At 39.2% G+C, this 26,320-nt stretch overlaps 1 protein-coding gene across 1 annotated transcript; it reads left to right on the plus strand.

Moving 5' to 3' along the window:
- The first annotated feature begins 204 nt into the window (after positions 1-204).
- Positions 205-17,583, plus strand: shisa9b (shisa family member 9b). Its single transcript, XM_030736715.1, has 4 exons — positions 205-713; positions 3,065-3,171; positions 15,018-15,158; positions 17,204-17,583. Exons 1-4 carry the CDS (start codon positions 205-207, stop codon positions 17,581-17,583), a joined length of 1,137 nt encoding a protein of 378 aa, XP_030592575.1.
- The last annotated feature ends 8,737 nt before the right edge of the window (positions 17,584-26,320 follow it).

Raw genomic sequence — 26,320 nt, forward strand, 5'->3', positions numbered from 1 at the left:
TTGGGTGTCTGAGCTGCTTTTTCACAACAGTCGTTTTGTTGTTGTTAAAGGAAAGAAAAGTACAGGGTGGCACAGTGTTTTTACGCATGGAGGTTGGAATCAGCCTTTTCACATTTACGCATGGCTGTATCTCATCTCCTTGGAAGATGCTGCCGAGTTTGTGAGAGCGCGTCAGGGTGTCAAGCAGGGGGTAAAAAGTGAGCAATGATGCGGGGGACTGAGCTGCTGCTCGGTTACTTTCTGGTGAAAGTTATGGTGTGCGATGCGGAGGGCGAGCCGGGTCAAACCGTCGATGACTACATGATACCCGGATTTAACGACTCAATGGAAGGTGAGATCGGAGTCACGGAGAGCCCGCACGTGGAGGACAAGTGCCGTGGCTACTACGACGTGATGGGCCAGTGGGACCCGCCGTTCGTGTGCAGGACGGGCAGCTACCTATACTGCTGCGGCACCTGTGGCTTCAGGTTCTGCTGCGCGTTTAAAAGCTCCCGGCTGGACCAGACCACCTGTAAGAACTACGACACCCCGCCGTGGATGATGACAGGACGACCTCCGCCAAAAGTGGACGTGGCGCTCGAGTCGGCGAAGGATAAAACCAACCTCATTGTTTATGTCATATGCGGGGTCGTGGCCATTATGGCACTGATAGGGATTTTCACCAAGCTTGGTTTGGAAAAGACGCAGCGTCCACACAGAGAAAACATGTCAAGGTAATTTGGAAATGTAGAAACTTTTGGCTCTATTGGTTTACAGTGTGTGACTTATTTTATCTCTCTAAACATTTAAAAGTCTCCAGGTTAGGCAAATGGTGACTGCGTGGAAAAAAAAAATGTTCCAACTTTATGAAACAAAATGAGTTAAAGCAACAGGTTGTTTAATTTATATATGAACACATGATCCGATTGTATTTAAATGCACACTAAGTGCCTTTTATCAACCAGGGGTTACGCGCTGATTTTGGAAACCTCTTCCTCTTTCTTAATTTCATATCCCTCCTGCACAAAACACATGCACGGATAAAAGTCTTCTAACGTTTACTGCATAAACCTTTCCAGCTGTTAGGCATGTTAGAGTTTGTGTCTTTATAATGCGATTGAAGATGGTAAATACAAAAAACTGGATAAATTCTACACTCAGATTGGAAATCTAGGTCTCTATCTATTTTCAGCATGTTTCTGAACCCAAGTGCAGGGTGACCTGGACTGTTGTGCCTTGCATCATTAGTTGCTTGCAGTATTCACAGCTTTTCAATCAAACATATTCACGCACAGGCTTACTGCTCTTTGTTCACTGTGATTTTGCACTAAAGAAAAAAAGATTACGAGAGACCATCCCATAAAACTAGAATCAGTGTGGAATGGCATTGCTTCATAAATGTATCTTATTAAATATTTGTTTGAAATTTGATCAGGATTAGGATACACCCTTGACTATAAACGTACTCTGTAAGCTCTGAATCGTTCTACTACATTTGAAGAAATTCCCTCAAAGAGATCCTGAGAGATCATGTTGACAAGAATAGGAAAGAGGTGAGGCCATGGTAACCTTTAATGACCAAGGATAGTATAATGTGTAGAGTTGTTAGAAGGTATAATCTCAAAGATTTTTTTTTCTAAATGCAATTTATGGATTCCTCTTAATTTCCACTTTATGTCCCACTAGAAGTGGGTCTGTGTATTTGTCTGCAGAGACCCTGCCCTGTATGTTTTCCAGCTCCAACAGCAGAGCTGGTATTGTTTTCACTTTGTGAGTCTATGTGTGCAGTCAATGCAAAACACGGGCGGCTGTGAACAGTTTGACAGTTGTTTGTGGACAGATTTTGTTAATGTAGCAGCATCACAATCATAAAGGTCATGAACGTTTTCAGGTTTATAGCTGAAATCAAAATGAAGATCAAGTTTATGGCCTTATCCACAGGTACTGAGTAAAGGGGGCCAAGTGGCCACAATCCCATCTGCTTTCAGTCTCCGTACCACTTTTTAAAATATTTTGACATATTTGCAAATCATCAGCTTAAGTATTTTTATCTAATGTATATGCATGTGATTCAACAACTCAGCAGCACCTGCTGTGCCATCCTAACAGAGTCTTCAGTTTTATTTTTTTGCTATTTTCGCATTTTAGGACTGCAACTTTTAGGCAGTGGGTGTGTTTCTGCACACGCTAACAGTGTGCTGGGTGGGACTCTGTAAAAACTAGGTGTGTAACCATTCTTCAAGCTGGCAGCCAAAGTGAGGGATGTGCATATCATTTTAATTGAAGGCATAGCAGCACACATATTCTGTTATGATCTCCCACAAATCTATCAGTGTAGGATATGTTTGTTCACAATAAAATGACAGAAATGGTTTTGTCAAAAATGAAAAAAAAAATAAAATCAAGCTACAGAGAGAAGATCAGATCCCATCGCCTTTCTCACCTCTGCACAGCAGGGCGGTCACGTTGTGAAATGGGTGCAAATGTTACGGTCGTATTGGAGAAGGTTAGGTGCAACCTTCTCCAATACATTGTTGGAAAGGTGTGTGTGAAGGTATTTGACCTTCTGACAAGCAGTTTTGACACACTCACTCTGAGCCCTGGTGGCATCTGGGTTATGCCAAACTGGGTATAAAACTTAAAATGGAAAAATTCTGCACTTACGATGTGAAGTATGGAAGCTTTAAAGAAGCAACAAGGGTCTAAAGATTTGCATTCGAGACATGTAGGATCCAGTGTTTTAACTCATGAAAAACTAAAAGTTGGAATGCCTTAGCCTCTGTTATTTTTCAGTCTGTCTCTTGAGAGCAGTGCTGCAGATGTGCCGGAGTGCAACGCTCACTGGCTGCAGTATTTCTTAAAACCACAGATTACTGAACAAAGCCTGCAACTTCAGCACTGTGGACTGTGTTCTGAAAAGAGCTGATGAAAGCTATCTTTGCAACTTTAAGCCCAAGAAGAGTTGGTGATGGATAGTATGACATGTTACACAGATCTTTTTAATTTATTATTATTATTATTTATTTCATGTACATGTTCATATTTCCTAAAATAATTCCCTCTCTGAAATTATTCATCTTTTCAGACCTCTTGCACATGTGATCCGCCATCCTGCCTCAGAGCACACAGACGACATCGGACTCAGTCAACACTATGAGAACATACAAACCAGACTCACAGCTAACAGTTTCCGTAAGTAGTTGCATACCTGCATGCATATTTAAATTGCTGAGCAGTCAGGTTGCATAGATAACATCTATTAACTAATGTTGCTGTCATGAGGTTTTAGTCCTGCTGAACTTCCACTTTCAGTGACTCTCATTGCTTTGTAACTCAAATCTCACTCTTTAAGGCCTTGACTGTGTAAACAAATACAAATCTGAAAGTCTGAGCCCTGTATGTAATTTATTGCCTATCCTGAATTATGTGCAGAACCGGAAATGTTGGAAGGGTGGGAAAAAAATCCCAAATCCTGCGCACTGGTGAAGCAATTAGTCATACCCTCATACTGACAACCTTGAGCTCTTCCTTTGCCAAAACATATTGTATGCCACGGTCATTATGTTGCACCGTGATTCTCTCATTCGTCAGCACCAACACCTACACACACCCACAGATGCACACAGACAGAAAAGAGTTCTTATTAATGCTAACCTGCTTACTGCCAACCTACTTACTGCCTCAACAGCTACAGTCAGGAAAGGTCTCTTTGCACCCTCATGCCCCAACGAGATGGATAATTATGGCAAATGCCATCGTAATAAAGATTTTACAGACACAGCCAAACAGCACTCATTTATGAAAACCTGCTGCACCCAGACGTCTGGCTTTTAAAAAGTAAATGCAAAAACTCTGAGTTAACTAAGGATAAACACTGACATGATACTGATTAGGTCCAATACCATACAGTATATACTGGAACAAATTACCCCTCACACCCTGTACAAGTATGGGTTAGAGGTAAAAGAAAATCTAAATTATTTAAGCTGGGTTCTGACTCAATTAAACACTATGGAGAACTAGAAGTTTGCATATTCTCAGCAGAATTTAGGAGTACAGCAGGTGATTTCACTTATTTTGGCAGGGCCGTTAATTAGTGTATTCTCTGATTGGAAAGAAAACCTTTCGGGTCTTGGCACACATGGTGAACGATTAATGCAATTAATCTTGTCAACTTTAAAGCGTTGAGAAAATAAATCCAAGAAGATCGCATATGAGTGACAAATAGTAACAGATTTTCTCATCCATGTTTAGATGAAAAACGGTGGAAAGTCTGGAGGGCTTTTTTTAAAATTAAAGTTAAATCTCTTAAAAAAAAAAAATGCTGTGTAGGACGTCCGCCTGTGCAATATCAGGCTGAAGAAATGTTATACTGTCAGACTTAATGGTGGGCTGCTAATTGTGGCTAATACAAGGCATCTGTTCATAATGTGTCATCTAGAAATGTATATTTTTTACTTTACTGCATTAATGCAACTTCAACGGCAAAATGTTTTTTGCAACCTAAACCTAAGTGTCTGGCACTCACGCGACAAATAACTGTTCCTCTTTCCTACTTCGGCTCCTGTCAGAGTGATTGTGACTTCATTAAAGAACAGCCACATTATGAATTTTAGGAAACAGGGAAAGCTTTCTTCAGTGCAATAATTTACTTTTTTATTTTTTAAATCACATGCTGTATTATGACATGATGTTTTACAACTGAGTTAAAAATTTGAAAAATTCTGTTTACCTTTTCTAACTAAATAGTGAGAAGAGCAATACTAACAGACTTTTTAAAACCAGTATCTGTGCTACTGTGTTTTGGTGAGCACAAAAACTCACAAAAAAACAAAAAATCTTGAGTAAACAAAAAACAAACAAACAAACAAAAAACACACAAAAACAAAACAAAAAACAAACAGAACAAAAAAAAAATATATATATATATAAAATTAGCTAGTGATAATTCAATATTTTTGTACTGTACTATGAAAAAGTACAACGATGAGACTCATTTAAAAGTTTGGAAATTAAAATTTTTAATTACTTCTGCCAAAGAGGTTATGTGGTAGTGTTTGAGTGCATGTCATCATTCTGTCTGTAAACACGATAGCTCAGAAAGTGTTGAATAAATTCAGATAAAACTTTGTAGGAGTGTAGAGTGGGGTCATGTTAACAATCCATTAAATTTTGGCTCAGATCCACCAAGCTCTTCAAGGTCAACTTGATGATTTATTGGTTGAAAATTAAAAAAAAAAAAAAAGCCTTAACTTAAGGCCTAACTTAAAAACTATGATTCTTACCAGTGTGGTGTGTGTTGTCAGCATATATAAAGTACCATATAAAGATTTAAAATCTGTCACATTTGACCGCTGACCTCTCCTTCAACGTCAGTAGATTTTATGAAGGTCAAAATGATAATAATGCTGTACAGAGCTGTTTAAAATTATGTTTCTTCCTGCCATTGTTTGACAACACATAAGTACACAGGGGATGATATATGGGAATTCTAAATATCAGGGTACTGTGGACCTCTTCTTCAAGGTCAAATAAAGTCAAACTTTCATAAGATGTCTTATCTTTAAAACTATGCTTAAAATTCTGCTGTCTTTATTTGCATTGGCAAAATTTATGAAATAATACTGGTATATGCATCCAAATCCAAAGTTTGCATCCAAATGATTTCACTTTAGTGAGATATATAATATAATATAATGGTGGAGGATTGTGCTCTCAGACTGCTTCTCATCGAAACTTGAATTGCTTTGAAAAATAGCCGGTTGTCTAACCCTACACGTCACTGTTTGAGAAAATTAAGCAAATTGATTTTCATCAGATGATAGTTACTAAAACTAAAATGATCTGAAATAAAATATTATAGATTGCAGATTCCTCCTAATATTTTATATGGAAAATCGTCCATGGTTGCAAATACGTGCACAGCATAGTGAAAGTTGCAAAAAAAAAATTACAAAAAAAATCGAAATATTCTACTATAAATTTGCAATTTCCATCCTTCATTCAGTCGATCTGCAGAGTGTTATTTTTCTGATGAAACTACTTCAGTTGTTTATTTATTTTTTTTTAACTATATTGAGGAAAAGACATTTGCAGCTTTTATTCTGTGACCTTGCACATGCCATTTCAGGCCACCGTGGCTTACAGAGATTTATGACAGGGACTCTGTAATTGAGTTGGCAACAGAAGAGTAATGATTGTTTTCTTGACAGCAAACCCTGGAAGGTTACATGAGGTGAGGTGATATTTTTTGCCACATGCCTCTGTCCTGTACAGCTGTGCTTTCTAGTGGCATGCCCCCGCCACTGTATTTTACAAATACTGTAGTGGTGTAAAGCTCCAGAGGAAGCCCCTCTATATCTGCTGCCAGTCAAAGATAACAGAAATCTGTTAAACTGGGCTATGAGCTCTTATTCTCCTCAAGACACCATAATACCGACTTTGTGAGAAGGGCTTCTGTGGCTACCAGGACTATCATATCTGTGTCCTGCTGGACATCCATGTACATGGGGGTAATTGTGAAGAGTGGCCTCTTTTTTACTCCAGGCAGTCAGCCAGGGAGAACAAAGTCTCCACTCAGTGCCAACGCTCCACTGGTGCATGACAACCCATTTCCTCATTTCCAGATAGAAATGTATTTCAGTTGCATTACTTCTGACAGCAGCTGAGAAACAGCTACGAAACGTAGAGTGTACCTATAGTTCTATTTCCACCTGCCATATACTGTACTCCAAAAATTATACAGAAGCCTCGAAGGAGATGATGACTAACTACATAGTGACTTTAACAATATTTGGATGGTGACAGAGAGTTCAGCTGTGGCTTCTCTTGTCTTATAGATGGCTGGCCAAATGTTTTTACCATTATAACCACACTGATAGAGTGGTGCCATTAGTCAATGAAATGCCTGGAAACTCAGTTTTTACAGTTAAAATATTTTAAAACAATTTCTCTTCGTGAAAGTTCCACCTGCTGTGCTAATATTGCCAGTCCCCCTACTGTAATGACTGACCTAGGCAAAACTAATGATACGCTCTGTCACTTTTGCTCTCTGAGACACAAATGTAACTGCACATGAGTGAAGTCTCACTTTGAATTTTCTTTTTTAATTTGCGAATGCCGACCTGAATCCCTTTCCTGATGCTCCAGCTATTTCTCGCTAACATAACATGCTTTTGTTAACAAAAGCATGCTGTAAGCATCTTAAACAGGGCAGTTCCAGACCGACACAGATTAATGTTGATATGTAAAAACAGTTGTAAATTTAGTATGATCTTAAAGTTCAGATCCTCAACTTACACTGGAAGAGCTGAACCAAATCATTGCAATAATTGCTAAGGAATTATTTCCTCATTTTTAATCAAGAATCCTTTTTCTTTGGACATCACCAAAGAATTGGTTTTGAGATGTTGTTCCAGGCCTTTTCTGTAGATTTCTTTGCAGAGCATTGCAGAATATTCCATTTCGTGGCCTTCTAAAAGTTTTAGGTTGCCACTACAGTATATTTTGGGCTATTCTCTATTTGTGCTGTGATGCACATTCCAGTCAGTCAGTCAACTCAGCTGAATCTGAACAGAAATGGCAGCTTTTCAGAACATTTCAGAACATTTCAGGATTCACCCGCCTGCTTCTGTCTTCCATCACATCAGTAAACACCTGTGACTCAGTGCCATGGGAAGCTATGCATGCCCATACATCACACCGCCTCAGCTGTATTTTGCAGGTGATTTGCAGGTGATTCATCTGCCCAAAGAATGCAGCTTCAGAATTGGTCAGCTCTTTTATGCATGATTTTTTTTTCTTTTTTTTTTAATTTGCTAAGTAAAAAGTCTAAGTCTAATTTGGGCTTTCTTGAGACTTGTGAATTTTTTTTCACCTTGTGGTGAGCACTCTGTATTGGCTCTTGTAAAGTCATCTCTTTGTAGAAGATTCAGATAATGAGTCTTTGTTCTGGTGTATGTTTCACTTGACTTAAAGTTCTCAGTTTCTTTCTTCACCATGGAAAGGATGCTGTGATCATCTGCCACTGCTTTTGTCTGTGGATGTTTTTATGTTGCTGAGCTCACGTCTGTGTTCTGTTTTGTTTTTACTAAAATAAAAATTAAAAAGGCATTCAGCTTTCAAATTTTCTGTCGCTGAATTTTTTTTTTTTTGTTGATTCTATATTATCAAACCATTTCCCACATTTGTTTCTGCTTGAGGTAAACTACACACAGTGCTGTAAAAAATCCAAGTGAGATTGCTTTCAGGAAATAGAATTTATACAAGTCATTATTTCTAAGTACTGTAAATGAAATCCCTAAATTAAAATAAATATTTGGGCTTAACACACTTAAATGTAAAACAGCACCAGTTCTTCCACGTACACTGGTAGATAGGATATTGCATGAGAATTTAGCAGTCTTTGTTTGCATTCAGGCTGTCTTAATTGCTTTTGTCTTTTGATGTAATCCCAGACTGACTACATGATGTTGAGCTCAGGCTTTGTGTGGGCCATACCATCTGTTGCAGCACTCTTGTTCTTCTTGCCACTGAATATAGAGCGTCATGATCCTGGCTGTGGGTTTGTGGTCGGTGTTGTCATGATGGAAAATGCAGCTGGGACCAATAAAATGTTTCCTGATTATATTACATAATGGCTAAGAATGCATAAGGGTGCCTAAACCTTTGCGCAGTACTGTATGTACTTAAATGCAGACACCATAAATTACTACTTTCAACTTGCCCTTGTTTTCAATATCTGTCTCAGACTGATGCTGAAAAGCTAATTCATGCATTTATTAGTTCTCGGCTGGATTATTGTAATTCATTATTATCAGGCTGTCCTAAAAGCTCCCTGAAAAGCTTTCAACTGGCACAAAATGCTGCAGCTAGAGTACTGACAGGGACTAGAAAGAGAGAGCATATTTCTCCCATATTGGCTTCTCTTCATTGGCTCCCTGTTTTAAGTCTAGAATATAATTTAAAATTCTTCTCCTCACATACAAGGCCTTAAATCATCAGGTCTCATAGTACCATATCACCCCAATAGAGCACTTTGCTCTCAGATTGCTGGCTTACTTGTGGTTCTTAGGATACTTAAGAGTAGAATGGGAGGCAGAGCCTTCAGCTTTCAGGCCCCTCTTCTGTGGAACCAGCTCCAAGCTTGGATTTGGGAGACAGACACCCTCTCTATTTTTAAGATTAGGCTTCAAACTTTCCTCTTTGATAAAGCTTATAGTTAGGGCTGGATCAGGTGACCCTGAGCCATCCCTTAGTTATGCTGCAATAAGCCTAGACTGCTGATGGGTTCCTGTGATGCACTGAGTGTTTCTTTTCATTCACCTCTTTTACTCTGTTTATACACCACTCTGCATTTAATCATTTGTTATTATTAATCTCTGGCTCTCTTCCACAGCATGTATTTTGTCCTGTCTTTCTCCCCTCACCCCCAACCGTTGCAGCAGATGACTGCCCCTCCCTGAGCCTGGTCCTGCTGAAGGTTTCTTCCTGTTAAAAGGGAGTTTTTCCTTCCCGCTGTTGCCGAATGCTTGCTCATAGGGGGTCGTTTTAACTGTTGGGTTTTCTCTGTATTATTGTAGGGTCTTTACCTTACAATATAAAGCAACCTGAGGCATCTGTTTGTTGTGATTTGGCACTATGCAAATACAATTGAATTGAATTGAATTGAATTAAATTTACTAGTTTGCATGATTTTTTTTATGCATTTAAAAACAAAATTAAAAAAACCTTTGAACAAAGTGATTATCCTTACCTAGTAAATAACAAACTAAACTACACTCACTGGCCACTTAAGTACACCTTTTTCATACCTGGTTAGACACCCTTGCCTTCATAGCAGCATGATAGCATCACACAGTTGCTGCAAACTTGTAACTAGACTTTCACTCTGAGCACTCAAAGCACTTTATACAACACATTCGCATTTATCCATTCCTTCTACAGCTACGTGCTTACTATCTAACATTCATACTTCAATGGTTGCATCGGAGAGCAACTTGGGGTTCAGTATCTTGCCCAAAAACACTTTAGCATGCAGCCTGGAGCAGCTAGGAATCAAACTACCAACCTTCCAATTAGTAGAGGACCTGCTCTACCTCCTGAGCCACAGCCACTTGTCAGCTGTGTATCCATAATGCAAATCTCCTGTTCCACCACCATCCAAAAGGTGCACTGTTGGATTGAGATCTGGTGACTGTGGAAGTCATTTGAGTACGCTGAACTCATTGCCATGTTCAAGAAACCAGTTTTAGATTATTTGAGCTTTGCAACATAGAGTCTTATCCTGGTGGAAGCAGCCAACAGAAGATGGGTACATTTCTGGTCATAAAAGGTCATAAAGGGAAGATGTGATCAGCAGCAATACTAAGGTAGACTTTGACATTTACACAGTGCTTAGTAAGAAAATATCCCCCACAGCATCAAACCGCCACCACCGGCCTGAATCGTTGATACAAGGCAGGATGGCCCGATGCTTTCATGCTGTTTTACACCAAATTCTGACCCTACCATCTGAATGCTGCAGCAGTCAAGACTCAGGCCAGACAAGTTTTTCCAATCTTCTATTGTCCAATTTTGGTTAACCCACATGAGCCTCAGTTCTCTGTTCTCAGCTGACAGGAAGTATACCTGGTGTGGTCTTCTGCTGCTGGAGCCCATATGCTTCAAAGTTCAACATGTTAATGTGTGGCTATTCGAGATACTATTGCCTTCCTATCAGTTTCAAGCAGTCTGCTCATTCTCCTCTGACCTCTGGCATCAACAAGGCAGTTTCACCCAGGGAAGTGACGCTCACTGGATATTTTCCCCTTTTATTGGATCATTCTCTGTAAAGCCTAGAGATGGTTGGAAAAATCCCAGTAGGTCAGTAGCTTCTGAAATACTGGCACCAACAACCACATCATGTTCAAAGTCACTTAAATCACCTTTCTTCCCCATTCTGATGCTCAGTCTGAACTTCAGAACGTCACCTTTAACATGTCTACATGGCTACATGCAGGTTGCTGCCATATGATTGACTGATTAGACGTTTGCATTTAACAAGCAGTTGAACAGGTGTACCTAACAAAGTGGCCATTGAGTGTACATGTCTGAACTCAAACATCAAACATTTGATCAAGAAATATACACAAATGTTTATGAATACATAAACTAAAATAAATATGTATTGTATATAAATAATGTTTGCTATGCAAATTTTAGTCTTGTAGAAACATTGAGATATTCCATCAGAAAGAATAATATTTTCATCACCAGCTTGAAAGTAGGGTGCCTGTAAATAAGAGCAACCCTTCTCCTTGTACCATTTATTTCGGGGCATACAGCTCCCAAAATACTCCCTTAAATCTTTTATGAGTTCCAGGGAGGTGTCTGTGTCTGGAGTGTTAACTCACTTATTTCCCACATCAACCATTGAGTCTTTAACCTTACAAGTCTTCAGAAGTGGCCTACTTTTCCTCCAGCAGCTGACACAGAAGCTGTGACTATGACAACAGTGCAAACACAAACGGCACTCAGTCACCGCAGAGTTAAGAAACACAATAAAGAAGATAAACAACTATACACATCAGTTTGATGCTGAAGATCTGCTCTCATTTTGGATTTTAGCGTCAGTTTTTAAAGAGGAAATATGAGATCCCGGAGTCCTCTGGACAGGGAAAAGATCAAAAGATGTTTAGGACAAATATTAACATGCCAGTTTGACCAAAGTGTTCAGAGTATGGTAATTATTTAAAAGCTTTACTTTCAGTGGTTTCTGTCTTTAAGTGGATACCTAGACTTTGACCTTGGCTCGAGTATCAGACAAACAGAAGTCAGGTGAGACTGCTCAAATGGTGTCACTTACAAACTTGCCCTGAGAGTGTGGCCTAACAAATGACAACATGGACAGTTTTCCATGGATAAGAGCTTATGTGGAAGGAAATGGCACCAAATGCACCAAAATTTGATTTACGCACGTATGTTAAAGAGCAAACAGATTGCTGCCTTTACAAGTGAATTCACTTCTGTGTATACTAGCAAAAGATCTAATCTATGAGCTTAAAGAAGATCAGGCTGAATGAGAGCCTCTGTGCCTGGCCCACTTACAATAACTGTATGAAACTGAAACAGGTCAATAAGCTCAGAAAAAGTGTGACAGCAATTTAACACAGACAGACTTGAAGTAGGGATTTGATTAGATTTATGAATATTTTGACTATTTTTACCAGCAGTGATAGTGTAGCTGGCCTTTCTTTCACTGAGTGTGTGCATAAAAACCTTTCTGTGGTTTTGTCTCTTCATGATAAAACCTGGTCTTGGTGACATTAAAAGCAGCAGGCACTATGACAAAAGCGGTTTTAAGTGTTTACGCCATCTCTTTCCATCCATAGAGATGTAGTTTTACATTAGGGATGCAACAACCTCAGTCTCTCATGATAGAATAATACCTTGCTAACAAGCCCATGGTATATTTATTGTAATAAAAGACAAATGAAGGCTTGGGGGAAACAATTCTGTTTATCAAAACATGAACTTGAAACAGGACCATCCGGTGTTTTCAGTTTTCACGGAACAATGAAAAATAAATAATAATCTGACCCTGCAATAATCTGCCTTGTACATTAGGCGTAAATTTTAAAGTGCTAAAAACAAATTTATGTCAGCTTGAAACAGCAACATCCAGTTAAGATAAAAAAAATAAAAAAAAACCTTATTTGTTGCATCTGGACCTAGACAGCGAGCAATTGAAAGAGGACCAGGTTTCTGTCTTGTAGAAACTGTTTTGCTCCCCTTGTTAATGATCGGTCAGTATGACTGTCTTCAGTTTGGCAGTGGTGTTTGAGTCCTCGTCGCACTGTGCTGCGCTCTTTCGCATCATGTGTTTAAGAGCCTTTTGGTTGAGCCATCACTCAGAGCAGTGATTTCTTTTTTTTTTTTTTTTTTTTTTACCAGTGTTGCAAGTTTTACGATCTACAACATCTACAATGTCATCTGCTGACAAGTTCACAGTCCTCTCTTAGCTACATCCACACCCTCGCCACCAACACTGATGTCTGCCATTTTCACTGCAGGAGTGCAAAGGGTCATGTGAACACATGGGACAATGGTCTCTGTAGTTCTCAATTCCCTTGATTTGCTCCACTGTGGTTGAAAAAAAAAACTACAGTTTTGCCTCGAAGACCTATCATTCGATACTTCAGGACATTTTTATCACTGCAATACTGTGATGTGATATCTTTTCATCCCTATATCTCCTCATTTCTTTATACTTACAGGTGCAGCAATTCATTGAAAAATGCAAACTTAAATGTTCCATTGTGTGTTTTTCTGTCCAGGTTGACTTTTACTGCATTGGCAGTGTGTTTGGGATTATTGTCATGCTGAAAACTTAAGCTGTTGCAGTCAGATGGTTTCCGGATGGTAGTGCATTGTGGATCAAAATCTGATGATAATTTTCTGCGTTCATAATTACACCAATTTTGACAAGATTAACTGAAGGGCCAGATGCATCTGTCAGGTCCTGTGTGACTTCTTTGCTGAATTTCTTCCTTTTTTTTAAGGATGCAGCTTCAGATACTGTTCATCTGCTGTGCGTAGTTTGCAACAGCTTTTGTCCTCCACTTGTTCAGTGCCTGTCAATCTGTCTTTGGGATTTTTCATAGATTCAGCTAATGAAATGGGAACAAATGTGTTTTTTGCAACAGGCCGCTAGTAACAAAGTGCCTAAAGATACAATACACAGGTACAAGGACTGAACTGGCAACTCACATTTCTGCTGGTCTACTGTTATGACTGTGACCCTCAACCTCTAATCCAGAGGTATTGATTTGTTTCCACTGATTTATTTATTTTTTTGTCTCGTATGTCATACTGACATCCTGATGCTCACTGTGATGACAAATGTGACCACACTGACAATGACTAAAACTATTTCTTTATAACCTACATTGTACATTATAAAGAAATCCTTATAATGACCACTGTGGCACTACCAGCCTTCTACTGTTTAAAATAATCTCCAAATCTGATCTTACTAATTATACCCTCCCCTTGTCTATGGTGAAGTATCTGTTGAAGCTGTCCTCAGCATCATTTCATGAGACAGCATTGATAATTTGAGACTTTCTAAATTAATTAGCACAGTAAAAGTTTCTTGCTGACCAGTGGGGAATAGGAGCCTAATTAACCCATTTTCTGTATTAATGATCTGTTTTTATGATATATTCTAGACCAAAGACTAAAGGATTCATCACATTTTAAACTTGGTAAACTTTAGCCATCAGCAACAGCCATCAGTAGCCGATGAATGTTTGCTTTGCATGTCCAAGCTATTTTGGTGAAGGGTTCAGAGTAGATTAATTCTGGCACCATCTCAGATGCCGATTACATGTAAAGATGATGTCTTATGACAAATAAAAAGACTGCTGATTCATAGCATCTTCATTAAAAAAAACCAAAACATAACAAATAAATTGTCCACAGCACGTATGCCCGTAAACATGTTAAATATCTCTACTCAGACAACACAGCACACAGAACAGTCCTCAATCTGCTGGCTGTGAATTTGTATGTTCTCCAATCTAAAGTAGGAGTACACACTCTGAACATCTGTTTGCTCTGTCATGCCAGTAGGCAGGGGGCCAGTCTATTTGCTGTGCACCCCTTAATTTACCAGATGTCTACTATAGGATTAGTATGGTTTTACAAAGAGCAGTTCAGCTCTACAGCTGGGCCACCAAGAAACAGCTACTTAAAGGAAAGTGACACTAGCAAGTTAAAGGAAACACTTAATGTGTGGCCAATGGCTGTAGTCCACAACAAATGCATGTATCGAAGTACGTATTGTATACTTGACTGTGTGGTTGTGGATATGCACACTTCTTTAATGTGTGTTTTCATTCAAACTGTGAAGCTCTTTGTTACTGTGTTTTAAAAAGTGCTACACTAATAAAGTTATTTTATTATTAGAAATAATTGGATTTTGTTGTGATCTTGTTCATATGCACTTAAAAGAGAGGCTGTTTCTGCAGTAACATCTCTTGATTGCCCTTTTTCAGACAGCAACCAGATGAACAATGCGGCTCAAGTACCAACTTTGATAAGTCAGCCATACCCGGCTGTGGGACCAATCATCAGCCCGTATGAAGACCCAACCCCTGTCAAGGAGCTCAACAAGTACACCACGCTCAAGGCTGTGGGTAAGAAGTTGTTTACCATGACCCAAAAGATGATAAAGCACTTGAAGTTCATTATTTGATTTGATTAGGTAGGATATTACATGTGATATAAATGACATTTGCATAATTAGGATTCTCCTGCGTCTATAATGAGTGTCAAAGTTAACTGAGAGAGCTTAAACAGTCTGCCATACGAGTAACCGTGAGGGCAAGTTCAGAAGTTAACGAGGCAAAAATTTCAGATGAATAGCTTCATTAAATTCTATTCTCTATTCTTTTGCATCTCAGTAAAATTTGTGCTAAACACTGCTTATCTCAGCAGCCAGATAACACGTGTTTCTGTATTAGTAAGATGCCATCACTTCCTTTTTAGTTTAAATTTAACAGAAAATTATCTAAGACATCTAGCTTTTCTTAATACACATAATCTACATGCCAAGAATACCACTTACATAATATAAACAATCTTTACAACTGCTTTTTTAATTGTAAAGGAGAATAGTTGATTTGAATCGCTATCAAATGTCTTGCTGTCAGGAATCTTTGTGAGTTAATCCACAGTCCATCAATGCCAACAGCGAAGAGAACTGAAAGATTATTTATAGAAGCAAGTTTGTTGGTCTTCTCATGGGCTAATTTTGGAAAGTCTACAGCCAGTGCCTGGACAAGCAGCACTTTAAACAAGAAATAATAGAAGCTATCAAAATAGTACTACTTAGAAATGTGGCTAAAAAGGATTTTTATGTCTTGACATGTTTTTAATGTCAGAGAAAAGAAATAAAATGATTTCTCAGTTACACTTTAAGGAATAATATTATAGTAGTATGTATTCAGCCAGTATAATTATTGTTGGGTTAATATTAATAACAATCAGGAGAGGATGATAATGATGATGCCAGTGAAGTGACTATTGCACCACATTAACCAAAATCCTTTGTAATGAATAGAGCATATGTTTATGCATACTCAACAATGCATGCCAATATTTTTATTAAAATGTAATATTATCTGTAATATTAAAACCTTAGCAGTAGTCTTTAGCACTACTTTTCACATTGATTTCTGTAGGAAAAAAAATCTACAGAATATTTAAGAACAAATAGTCCTAAATTGCCCTGATCTTTCTTGAACAGAGACAAAAAATGAGACAAATAAGAAAAAGAGCATCAAAGTCTGTATTGGACTGATGGTATTTGTAAATTTGTACTTGATACTATTAACACAGGAGCGGGAGTCTTTTTTTAGATTCCGCTGAAATCAGTTGGCTGTGTTTGACGGATCTGGCCATGCGTGGCCTCAGCGTGCGTGAACTGAGGTCCAATCACGGTTCGCTGTCTTTGTGATGGCACAAGCAGCTGATGCTTCTTCGCTGCTAATCCACTGAAGTGCTGTCAGACTAACTTATCATTAGGGTAAATATAAATGGAGCAAATCTTAGCAAATGAGAGCAGGAACAGGAGACAATCAAGAGCAATCAAAACACGAATGAGGGCATGGTGACGCGATGCATTTTGTGTGCACATAAGAGGCTCTGTAGTCCTAACATATGCGCTATACCAACAATGATTCTGACTTCAATGGTGCAGCTTCTGCAAGGATAAGCTTCTTATTACTACTACAGGTGACTCTTGTCTCCATTACTGCACCAAAATGCACAGAATGCTTCTGAATGAGTGACCACATTAAAGGTTAACTGGGAGAAATCTTGAAAATGAAAATGGCAGAGGCCAACACAGCATTCAAGTGCTGAAGTGTTAAAAAAAAACCATAATGTAAGCAACTGAGTAGGGACATCACTATACCAATTACAGCATTATTTATGACAGCTTTTAGGATTAAAAACTACATTTTATCTAGTTGTTACTTGGAATGGAAGATTTATCCTTTTCTTAATAAAATGAAGGGTTGCTTAATTTAGGCTTCCCTTTATGAATTTATGCACTTAAGAAAAAAAACATGCACACAAACACTCACTTGCTTCATCCGTTTTAATCCTTTTGGGTGGGGAAAAGAAAACAACACTTTTTTACTGCAAAAACAATCTTGTTTATTTTTGCATTCATTAGCAGAGAAAGCTAATGACAGCTTCCACAACAACCGACGACAAGTGATTGAGATGACAGCCAAAGGTAGCCTTCCCATGGAAGGCATGGATATGGAGCCAGAGCCGAGTAATCCTTACAGCCCACCCAGACAGCTGTCAAAGCAGAATGGACACAAGTATAAAAGCTCCAAGAGCCACAGCTCCCAGTCACTGTACTACAGCTCCAGCAGTGCTCCCAGCCCAGGTATGCTAAGATCCTGGGAAAGCAAGGACACGCTAGGACTCCGACAGAGCTACGGCCCCAAGAAACTCTGCATCACAGAAAAGGAGCTGGACACCACTCGCTACATGCCTCCACAACCATACTTTGTCACTAACAGCAAGACAGAAGTGACAGTATGAGAGACTGCAATCATCAGGCTTATAATGAGCCTGCAAACTGCAGGTAATGTTGTAGTGTGGACTGTAATCTGTGTTTGTAATGGACACCATCAGAAGGTGAAGTGCACTGTAATAGGACTCTGTATGTAACACTGTGCCTCAGGTGGGCACTGATTAATATTTTGTGTTTAATATTCATATAATCAAACTGATAAAGTTACATAACTTATAGTACAGTGATGAGATGTGACACATTAAGTACTATCGCCAGTATCTACTGAAATATCAAAAGGACCTTGACATAAAAGCGTATTATGTGTTTAAAAAAAAGTATGTTTATCTAATCAGAGTTGAATAGCCTGTGGTTGGTGGGATTTTTATGAAATGCTTCACTAGACAATGGATTGTGTTCAAAAATGTTGGGAACTGTTCATGTATTGGAGAGTACAAATTAATATCCAATAGGTGTTGGACTGAGTGCAGGGACCAGGGTTTTTATTTTTGCTTAAGCTATACTAATCTGTACCATACTCTCAATATGAACCCTACATAATCTTTAATGTCTCAAAAGTCCAACTTAAGGACTCAGTCACACAGGCCCAGAGACTGGTTGGTGATTTTGTGGCAACCTCAGATTGCTATGGAAAAATGTATAGTCTCTGATCGGTTGCTGGAAGTTGTGGCTGTCACCAGGTGAAATCCGCCACAAAAAGGCTGCTGAACTGAAACCTCCTTGTGATTGCTTTGAATGCTAGCCAATTGCCACAGCTGTGAAATACCCCTGTAAAATACTTCGACTTGGCTGCAAAAGCTCCCCCTTTTACTCTCTGAGCTGCAGTGAAATTTGAAAATGTGTGATACCAACCAAAAAACAAGAATATTCATCTTCAAAGTCGTACCTTACTGCGGTAACTGACCTGTTTCAGAAGGCACAACTTTTACTTTGAAGGAGAACAGTTTCACTACTACTTGGTAATTAGTTTGCAGGCAAATTGGCATCTTCCATTAAAACTGCTGGTGTTTGTGACCACTGCAACCTACTTGTGACCAAGTCAATCACAAGGAGGATTTCAGTGCAGCCCCAAATACACACTACTGATTGCCAGCAACCTCCAGCAACGTTCCCACGTTGCAGAATTACACACTTTTCTCTAGTGACCAGCAGTTGCCAGGGGATGACTGACTGGTCTTAAGGCTTGTGTGATTGGACTTTCACTGTGACTGCCAGCAACCTCCAGCAGCTACTTGCCAACCAGCTAGGGAATCTTTCCCTAGCAAGCGTTGCTGTCAGATGGTCACTGCCCCATCACTAGGCCTGTGTGACCAGGGCCTAACTAAATAAGAGCTGCATTTATTTAAAAGGAAAAAATAAACAGTCCAAAATCCTTTTTCACAAGCTATGTTTATTATTAAAACATAGAGGAATCAGTTCGTAAAAGTATTGATGTTTACTTAAATGACTTAAGACTCGTTTAAATTTTATGTAGTGTCCCTTTTTAAAACCATCTCACTACAACTCGGAGAAACATTGAGTAGCTGTGGAGTAATCAAACCAGTGTTGTATTTGTGTAATAGTCCCTCTCGTCAGTATCATCGTGGTGGTTATCCTAGAATATCTTGTACATGAAGCCCCAGCATTAGAATGGTGACTGGTTTTAGTCTTAGAATTGTATTATGCTCCCAACAAAAGTAATTTCAGCGTGAAGATGGTGGCTTAGAGTTTGGATTATAGGTAAACCTTTTGGATTTTGTTACTTTGTGACTTCAATCCCAATTTTTGACATTTAAAGAATGTACGTGGTATGAATAGTCTAAATACAAGTGGTATCAGTTGGAAGCCAACAGTTAATCAGGATGAATGTAAAATTCTTTTGAAGCAATGCCAGTTGGTGTTCAAAAGTGTTTTTGAAGTCAGCTCTGAATCTATAGGAACATTTCTGCCATCTACACCGGATTTTTTCTTTTTCTTTTTTTCTTTTTTTAACCATACATGGCAAAGGGTTTTTAATAAACAAGGTTTTCAGGTGCAGTTAATCATTTGTTACACCAGTTTCACAGCCAAGCAGTATAAAAGGACATTCACGCCTGCCTCCCTGCAAATCTTGCTCATTCATTTGACTATTTGAAGCAGCTGAGGACATGGGATGTGCTCAGAGCTGCTACACAAGTGGGAAGTGGGAACCGCTAGTGTAAAGATATATTTATGTCTTCTCAAGTCCACATCCTACAAAACAAAGTATAACAAGGCCAGAAATTATGCATATTGTTGTGTTTTGGTAGTTGTTCATATGCTCGCACACTTCCAACCAAACTTTATGCACTGTTTTTCAATACACATATCTAGTGGACCAAACTAGCTTATCCTGTCACCTAATTAATCAACTCAATTAATCAATTAATCTGATCTGGTAATCACAAGATTCAAAGGTCAGTTGAGATTTTTACTTACTCAATACTGCATAGTCACGATCTTTGCCTGTTCTTGTTTTGTGAATGTTTTATTATTCAGCACTGTTGAAATCACTGATGTTTAACTATAACACATAACATTTACACATGAAGCTCTACTGTTATACTGCCAGTTAAAGCAGATTGTGTATGATACACATTGGGCCTGCAACATTCAATAGAAAGAATTCAGCAGCAATATTTTGGTAAAGTTTAAAGGAAAGCTCCTGTGAACAGTATCATTCACTATAATGGCTTTAATTTGTTTGGATCACTGTTATCTCATTATCAGAACATGCATTTGAGTACCTGTTTGATCTAAACAATGTTACGTGTTGTTATGCGCAGTACATGGTTAATTTGTTTCAAAATCCTCTGTTGAAACATGAACTTTCTTTAAGCAGTTAACATATCCTTGGAAATTTATGAGCTATGCATGTAATTGTTTTCCATATATATATTTATTTTTATGCTGTGAACTGCATTTCCCATGTTGCTGGTGTCCAACAAAACCCTTGAATCTTTAAAATAGCAATTCTGTTGTAATGAATTCCCTGTCAAACCTGGGCTTCTTTTTGACCGTGGTGTTTTGAAAGGGTTTCACTATCATCTGGCAAGACAGGGTTCATGAAACATTCCCACTGCAACTGCTCTAATCTGAATACAAGATTTCTGCAAGACGGTGCATGTGCACGTGTGCAACAAACAACTGTATTTAGGCCTCAATCACGCAGGCCTAGAGACCAGTCAGTGACCCCCTGGCAACCTCCGGTCACTGGGGGGAAATATGTATTCCCCGACCAGTTGGTGAGTGGTTTTTGGAGGTTCCTGGCAGTTGCTAGGTGAAATTTGTTGCAAAGAGGGTGTTGCACTGAAAACCTGCTTGTGATTGATTTGGTTGCTATCAGATTCCAGTAGTCACCTGTAGTTTGGTTGGACTGTCTGAAAACATCCAAGCTGTAGTAAAACTTGAAAAAGTACAAAGTAAATTGGAAACTGAGAAAGTTGTGAAAGTTGGTAAGGTAAAATTTGTACCTTACTGCTGTGACCAATATGTTTCAAAAGGTGCAACTTTTACTTTGAAAGCAAACAGTCTCTGTTTACAGTTGGCAGGCGCTTGCAGATAAGTTGATGTCTTCCATCCAACTACGAGTGACCGCAGCAACCTGCTAGCAACCAAAGCAATTGCAAGGATGGTTTTGGTGCAGCACCATATACCTCTTTGCAACCAACTTCACCCAGCAACTGTCAGCAACCTTGTCAGGGGGCCACTGACTGGTCTCTAGGCCTGTGTGACTCAGGCCTTAATGGACTTCATTAACATTCCTGGAACAAATGTCAGAAAATTTACAAATTGACATTCTGTAACTGGTTTTCTCACTGACTTAACTTTTTCTTTTACAGTGAAAAGAAAGACACGACTTACAGCAGGCCTACTGCGGTAGCGCTAAAAGTGACAAGCGCAGAAACACAGAAGCAAATAAACATTTCTACAGAGATAAGCTGACTGTAGCAGTTCTGGTGCTTTTTGAAAACAAACACAAAAAAAAGAGATTGTGTCTTTTTGTTCCTAAATTTTACTTGGTTGTGCCCCCCCCCCCCGCCGCCCGCCCCCACCACCACCGCACACACACACACACACACACACACACACACCTAAACACTATACCAGATGGTACAACACAGAAGAGCCCTTAAGTGATGTAAAAGACCACTTCAATATCACACATCACGGTTTATGGGACCTTCTGTTAAAATTGTGCTCCAGCTGTACAGAAGTGAAGTGTCATTATACTGTCAACATTAAAATTATGTTTTAATAACTCTGCCTCATGCTTAGACTTTCTTAAAGCCTGGTTGATTTGATCCTTTTATGCCCAGTGAAACTGGGTCTCTCAGTGGTAATTCATTAACTTCAACTTAGGGTGACAATTAAGCTGATGTTCATTAACAAAACACTTAATTGCTGGTCAAGCTGCAGTTATTGATGTGAATGCAATATTTTTGCAGAAAGATGTGAAAATTTGCCTCATATGAAGATTAAATATAAAGTGAATAAAGTCTTTGCAATTTGATTAGCTTAAACCTCTGGGCAAAAACAAAAACAAACAACCCCCCACACACACTTTTTCATACATACACACATATGTACATTGCTACAAGTGTATTAACACCACACCAAGCTGCTACAACCTCCCACTTACACTCATTTACTCTACATACTGGGTTCTGTGCACATCGATTTCCTCACTGGGATCTTGCTTGCTCTCATGTGACACACTCATGCTCATATTTCAAATCCTGACTAATTAAAGGAGGTGAATTGATTCAGCAAAGATTTAGGAAAGAGTTAGACCTGAGGAGTTAAGCTTCAGTCCACAGAGATGCTGGGGGTTCTGGATACTGACACTGCATGATAGAATAAAATGACATCAGAAATTGAAATAACAATTATGAAAGGTAGAGGACAGAGTGAGGACATACATTATATGTATGTATAAAATTAAGCACCTAGACCAGGGGTGTCCAAACTACGGCCCGCGGGCCAACTGCGGCCCGCCGTCCATTTTTAATTGGCCCGCAGCAAATTAAAATAAGTATAATACAATATGGCCCAAGCATCAAATTTCTGCTTGACTGCACTGCACTTTTTTAACACTAGGTGGAGCTACTATCTTGAACAAGGCAGTTTCTCAACAAAACAAGATAAGTGAAGAAAAATGTCAGGGCAGACAAAAAATGGCGTCTATGAAGAAACGTAAGGTAGCGTGTGAATGCAGAAGATTTCAGACACGGTGGGCAAATGAATACTTTTTTATAGAAGTGAAAGGGAAGTGTGTCTGCTTGATTTGTACTGAGACTGTGGCAGTGATGAAAGAGTATAATTTACGAAGACACTATGAAACCAAACATCAGACGTATGCATCCTACACTGGTGCCGAACGAGAACATAAAGTTAAGCAAATGGCAGCCAGCCTGTTAGCTCAGCAACAGTATTTTTTTCGTGCTAATAAGGCACAAGAAAATGCCACAGTGGCTAGCTACGAGATAGCTCAACTCATTGCACAACACGGGAAACCTTTCTCAGATGGAGACTTCATAAAACAGTGCCTCACTAAAGTTGCAGGAATAATGTGCCCGGAAAAACTGCAGGAATTCAGCAGCGTGAGCATGTCCAGAAACACAGTTGTGCGGCGAATAGAAGACTTGTCTGCTGACTTAAAACATCAAATGTCAGATAAAGCTTGCGCTTTTGATTTTTACTCGATAGCATGTGATGAGAGCACAGATGCCACAGACACCGCACAGCTGTTAATTTTTTTGCGGGGAGTTGATGATAATTTTTGCATCACGGAGGAGCTGCTTGATCTTAGAAGTCTAAAGGGCACAACGACGGGTAAGGACATTTTTGAAGCGGTATCAGATGCAGTTGACAACATGGGACTTAAATGGGACAAGTTGTGTGGAGTTACAACGGATGGAGCCCCAGCTATGACCGGAGAGCGCAAAGGAATGGCCTCTATGGTGTGTGCCAAGGTTAAAGAGAGTGGAGGTGAGGCTGTGAAAATGCATTGTATCATTCACCAAGAAGCCCTCTGCTCCAAGACAGTCCAGCTCGGCGATGTGATGAACACTGTTGTGAAAACGGTAAACATAATTCGAGCACGAGGGCTGTACCACAGAGAATTTCAAGCGTTCCTATCAGACATCGATGCTGAATACGGAGACCTGCTGTACCATTGTGATGTGCGCTGGCTAAGTCGCGGCTCCGTGCTGCAGCGGTTTTATGCCCTGAGGTCGGAAATTGACCAGTTTTTGAAAGAAAAGGACCGCCCGCTTCATGAGCTGAGTGATCCTTTATGGTTGGCCGACCTAGCATTTTTAGTTGATCTTACCGATCATCTTAACTCACTTAACAAGAGCCTACAAGGCAAAGACCAGCTTGTACCACAACTTTATACGCAGATGAAGGCATTCTGCGTGAAACTCCGTCTCTTTGAGGCACAGTTACGCAACTTTAATTTTGCGCACTTCCCCACGCTGTCAGAAATCAAGAGTGCTTTTCCAAAGGCCAATCTTTCTCTTAAGAAAGGGAAATATTTGTCTGTTATCACATCTCTGATGACAGAATTCAGTCAGCGCTTTCAAGATTTCTCTAATATTGAAAAACAAATCAAACTGTTCTCGACTCCCTTCCTGGTGGATGCAGAGGAAGTGGAAGAGAGTCTGCAATTAAAACTTATTGATATGCAGTGTGATGATTCTCTGAGAAATCAACACCAGCTTTTGTCCCTACCTGACTTCTATCGGAGCGTGGAAAAGGACAAGTTTCCTCTGATGAGACGCCATGCAAAAAGAATGATGAGTCTGTTTGGCTCCACATACATATGTGAGCAAACATTTTCATTATTAACTCTGAACAATAGCAGACTGAGAACCAAAATGACTGACAGCCATCTCTGTGATGTCCTCCGCATCTCAACCACCAAACTTACTCCTGATCTGCCAGCCATCCTTCAGGCCAAAGCACAGCATCACTGCTCCCACTGAGTGCAGCACTGTTCCCATTTTAGGTGAGGTAAAAATACACATTATTATATAATCATGTGTAAATAAGTAATTAATTTATAAATTCAGTCAATTTAAGTTGATAACATTTTGCAACAAACATAAATCTGTTAACAAGCCCACATACATATTTGCATAACAAGCTCACATATACCCTTCCTCTTTCCCCCTTATATTTCCCCATTTTTATACAGGGGTGTGAAGAGGGAATCATGATCCCGAAGCAATGTAAGAAGCAATGTGAGGCTGCCAACAGTGAAAAGACCTGTAAAGCAGCAGAATAAATGAAAAATTGAAAAATCATTAATAAAAAACTGTGATCCAGGCAATGTCAATGATTATTCACATGTGTTTGGTTTAATAACTTGTGATATATAAAATTTGTCCTGAACTAAGTGGCCCGGCCTTTTGTATATTTTTCCATGTGTGGCCCTCTGTCCAAAAAGTTTGGACACCCCTGACCTAGACAGTCAGTGCATTTACAAATATTTGTGAAAGAATGGGTCATCCTAAAGAGCTCACAGTATTCCAGTGTGGTACTGAAAAGGATGCCAACATTGTAACAACTGAGTTTGTGAAATTTCTTTACTCCTAGGTATTTAATGATCAATTGTAAGTGGTATTTTTGCAAAGTGGAAATGTTTAGGAACAACAGGAACTCAGCCAGAGCTGGGGATCACAGAATGCTGAGGTGTACAGTGTGTAAAAGTCACCAGTGCTTCAAACCTCCTCTGGCATTGACATCAGCATAAAAACTGCACCAGGAGTATCATTGCATGGGTTTACATAGCAGGGCACCTCCAAGAGTCGCGCAGTACTTTTGTCCACAGAGTGAATCACATTGCTATTCACATATCTTTTGCACTTGTTGGATAATTGAATCCATTCTGTACTTGTTACTGTTTACAGTCCGCCTTTCTATCGAAAACTTCAGTGTTAACAAGCCTCTGGGAACTCTGTCATTTTCTTGAAAATGTCAGGAGACATTTTTGTTAATTAGCAAATCATGCTTCCTTCCACCAATGTGATTCCCTCTGGAAATTAAATCAACACAAAAACCTAATTCAGTCAGATATAAGGGCACATCCATGGTCTGAGAAAAACTACATCAATGACATAAAAAAACCCCAAAAAAACTGCATGATTTTTGAAACATGAAATAATGCAAGAACAGTTAATCCACAGTGGGGGGAAAGTTCAAAAACTGTAAGTTTGGACTCAGACACGTGCACTAGAGTAAAAAATTAAGTATGCCACAGGTTTCAGTTCAGGCAATCCTCTGGGAGTGAACAACTATTACATACTTTTTATATTTTTCCTTAAATAAAATCCACATGTTGCGAAGGATTTCTGCTATCGAAAAAGTAATTACTCACACCAAGAAGAGCAGCCATGCAACTCCACATAAGAAATTTGTCAATACTCCCAGGATTTTTAGAAGACTGGGCTTTGCTCCAAAATACAGCTGAGTACTATAAACTAAAAGAGCGAGGACACATGGACAGTGACAGACTTGAACAAAAACTCAAGCACAAATGCAAATAGATTATTATAGAATATTCCATCAGGCCTTTGACTTTATGGTCCACACATGTTTTATCTTTATTGTGGTATGCAGATAAGATAAATGTTCAGTTTTATTCACTGAACATTTTGGGATAGTTTATAAAGAAAAGCACCAAGTTGTTCAGAAATGTTATGAAAGACATTTATTTTATGGACTACTGACACAGGCGTAAAG

The sequence above is a fragment of the Archocentrus centrarchus genome, chromosome 8 (assembly GCF_007364275.1).
Source record: "Archocentrus centrarchus isolate MPI-CPG fArcCen1 chromosome 8, fArcCen1, whole genome shotgun sequence".
NCBI classification, from domain to species: domain Eukaryota; kingdom Metazoa; phylum Chordata; class Actinopteri; order Cichliformes; family Cichlidae; genus Archocentrus; species Archocentrus centrarchus.

What these genes read in the sequence shown, in the direction of transcription:
- shisa9b (XM_030736715.1), top strand. Translation starts at nt 205, where the DNA reads ATGATGCGGGGGACTGAGCTGCTGCTCGGTTACTTTCTGGTGAAAGTT. An exon ending in ACTCACAGCTAACAGTTTCC is followed by an intron (nt 3,172 to 15,017) that starts GTAAGTAGTTGC and finishes GCCCTTTTTCAG; the next exon opens with ACAGCAACCAGATGAACAAT. An exon ending in CACCACGCTCAAGGCTGTGG is followed by an intron (nt 15,159 to 17,203) that starts GTAAGAAGTTGT and finishes TGCATTCATTAG; the next exon opens with CAGAGAAAGCTAATGACAGC.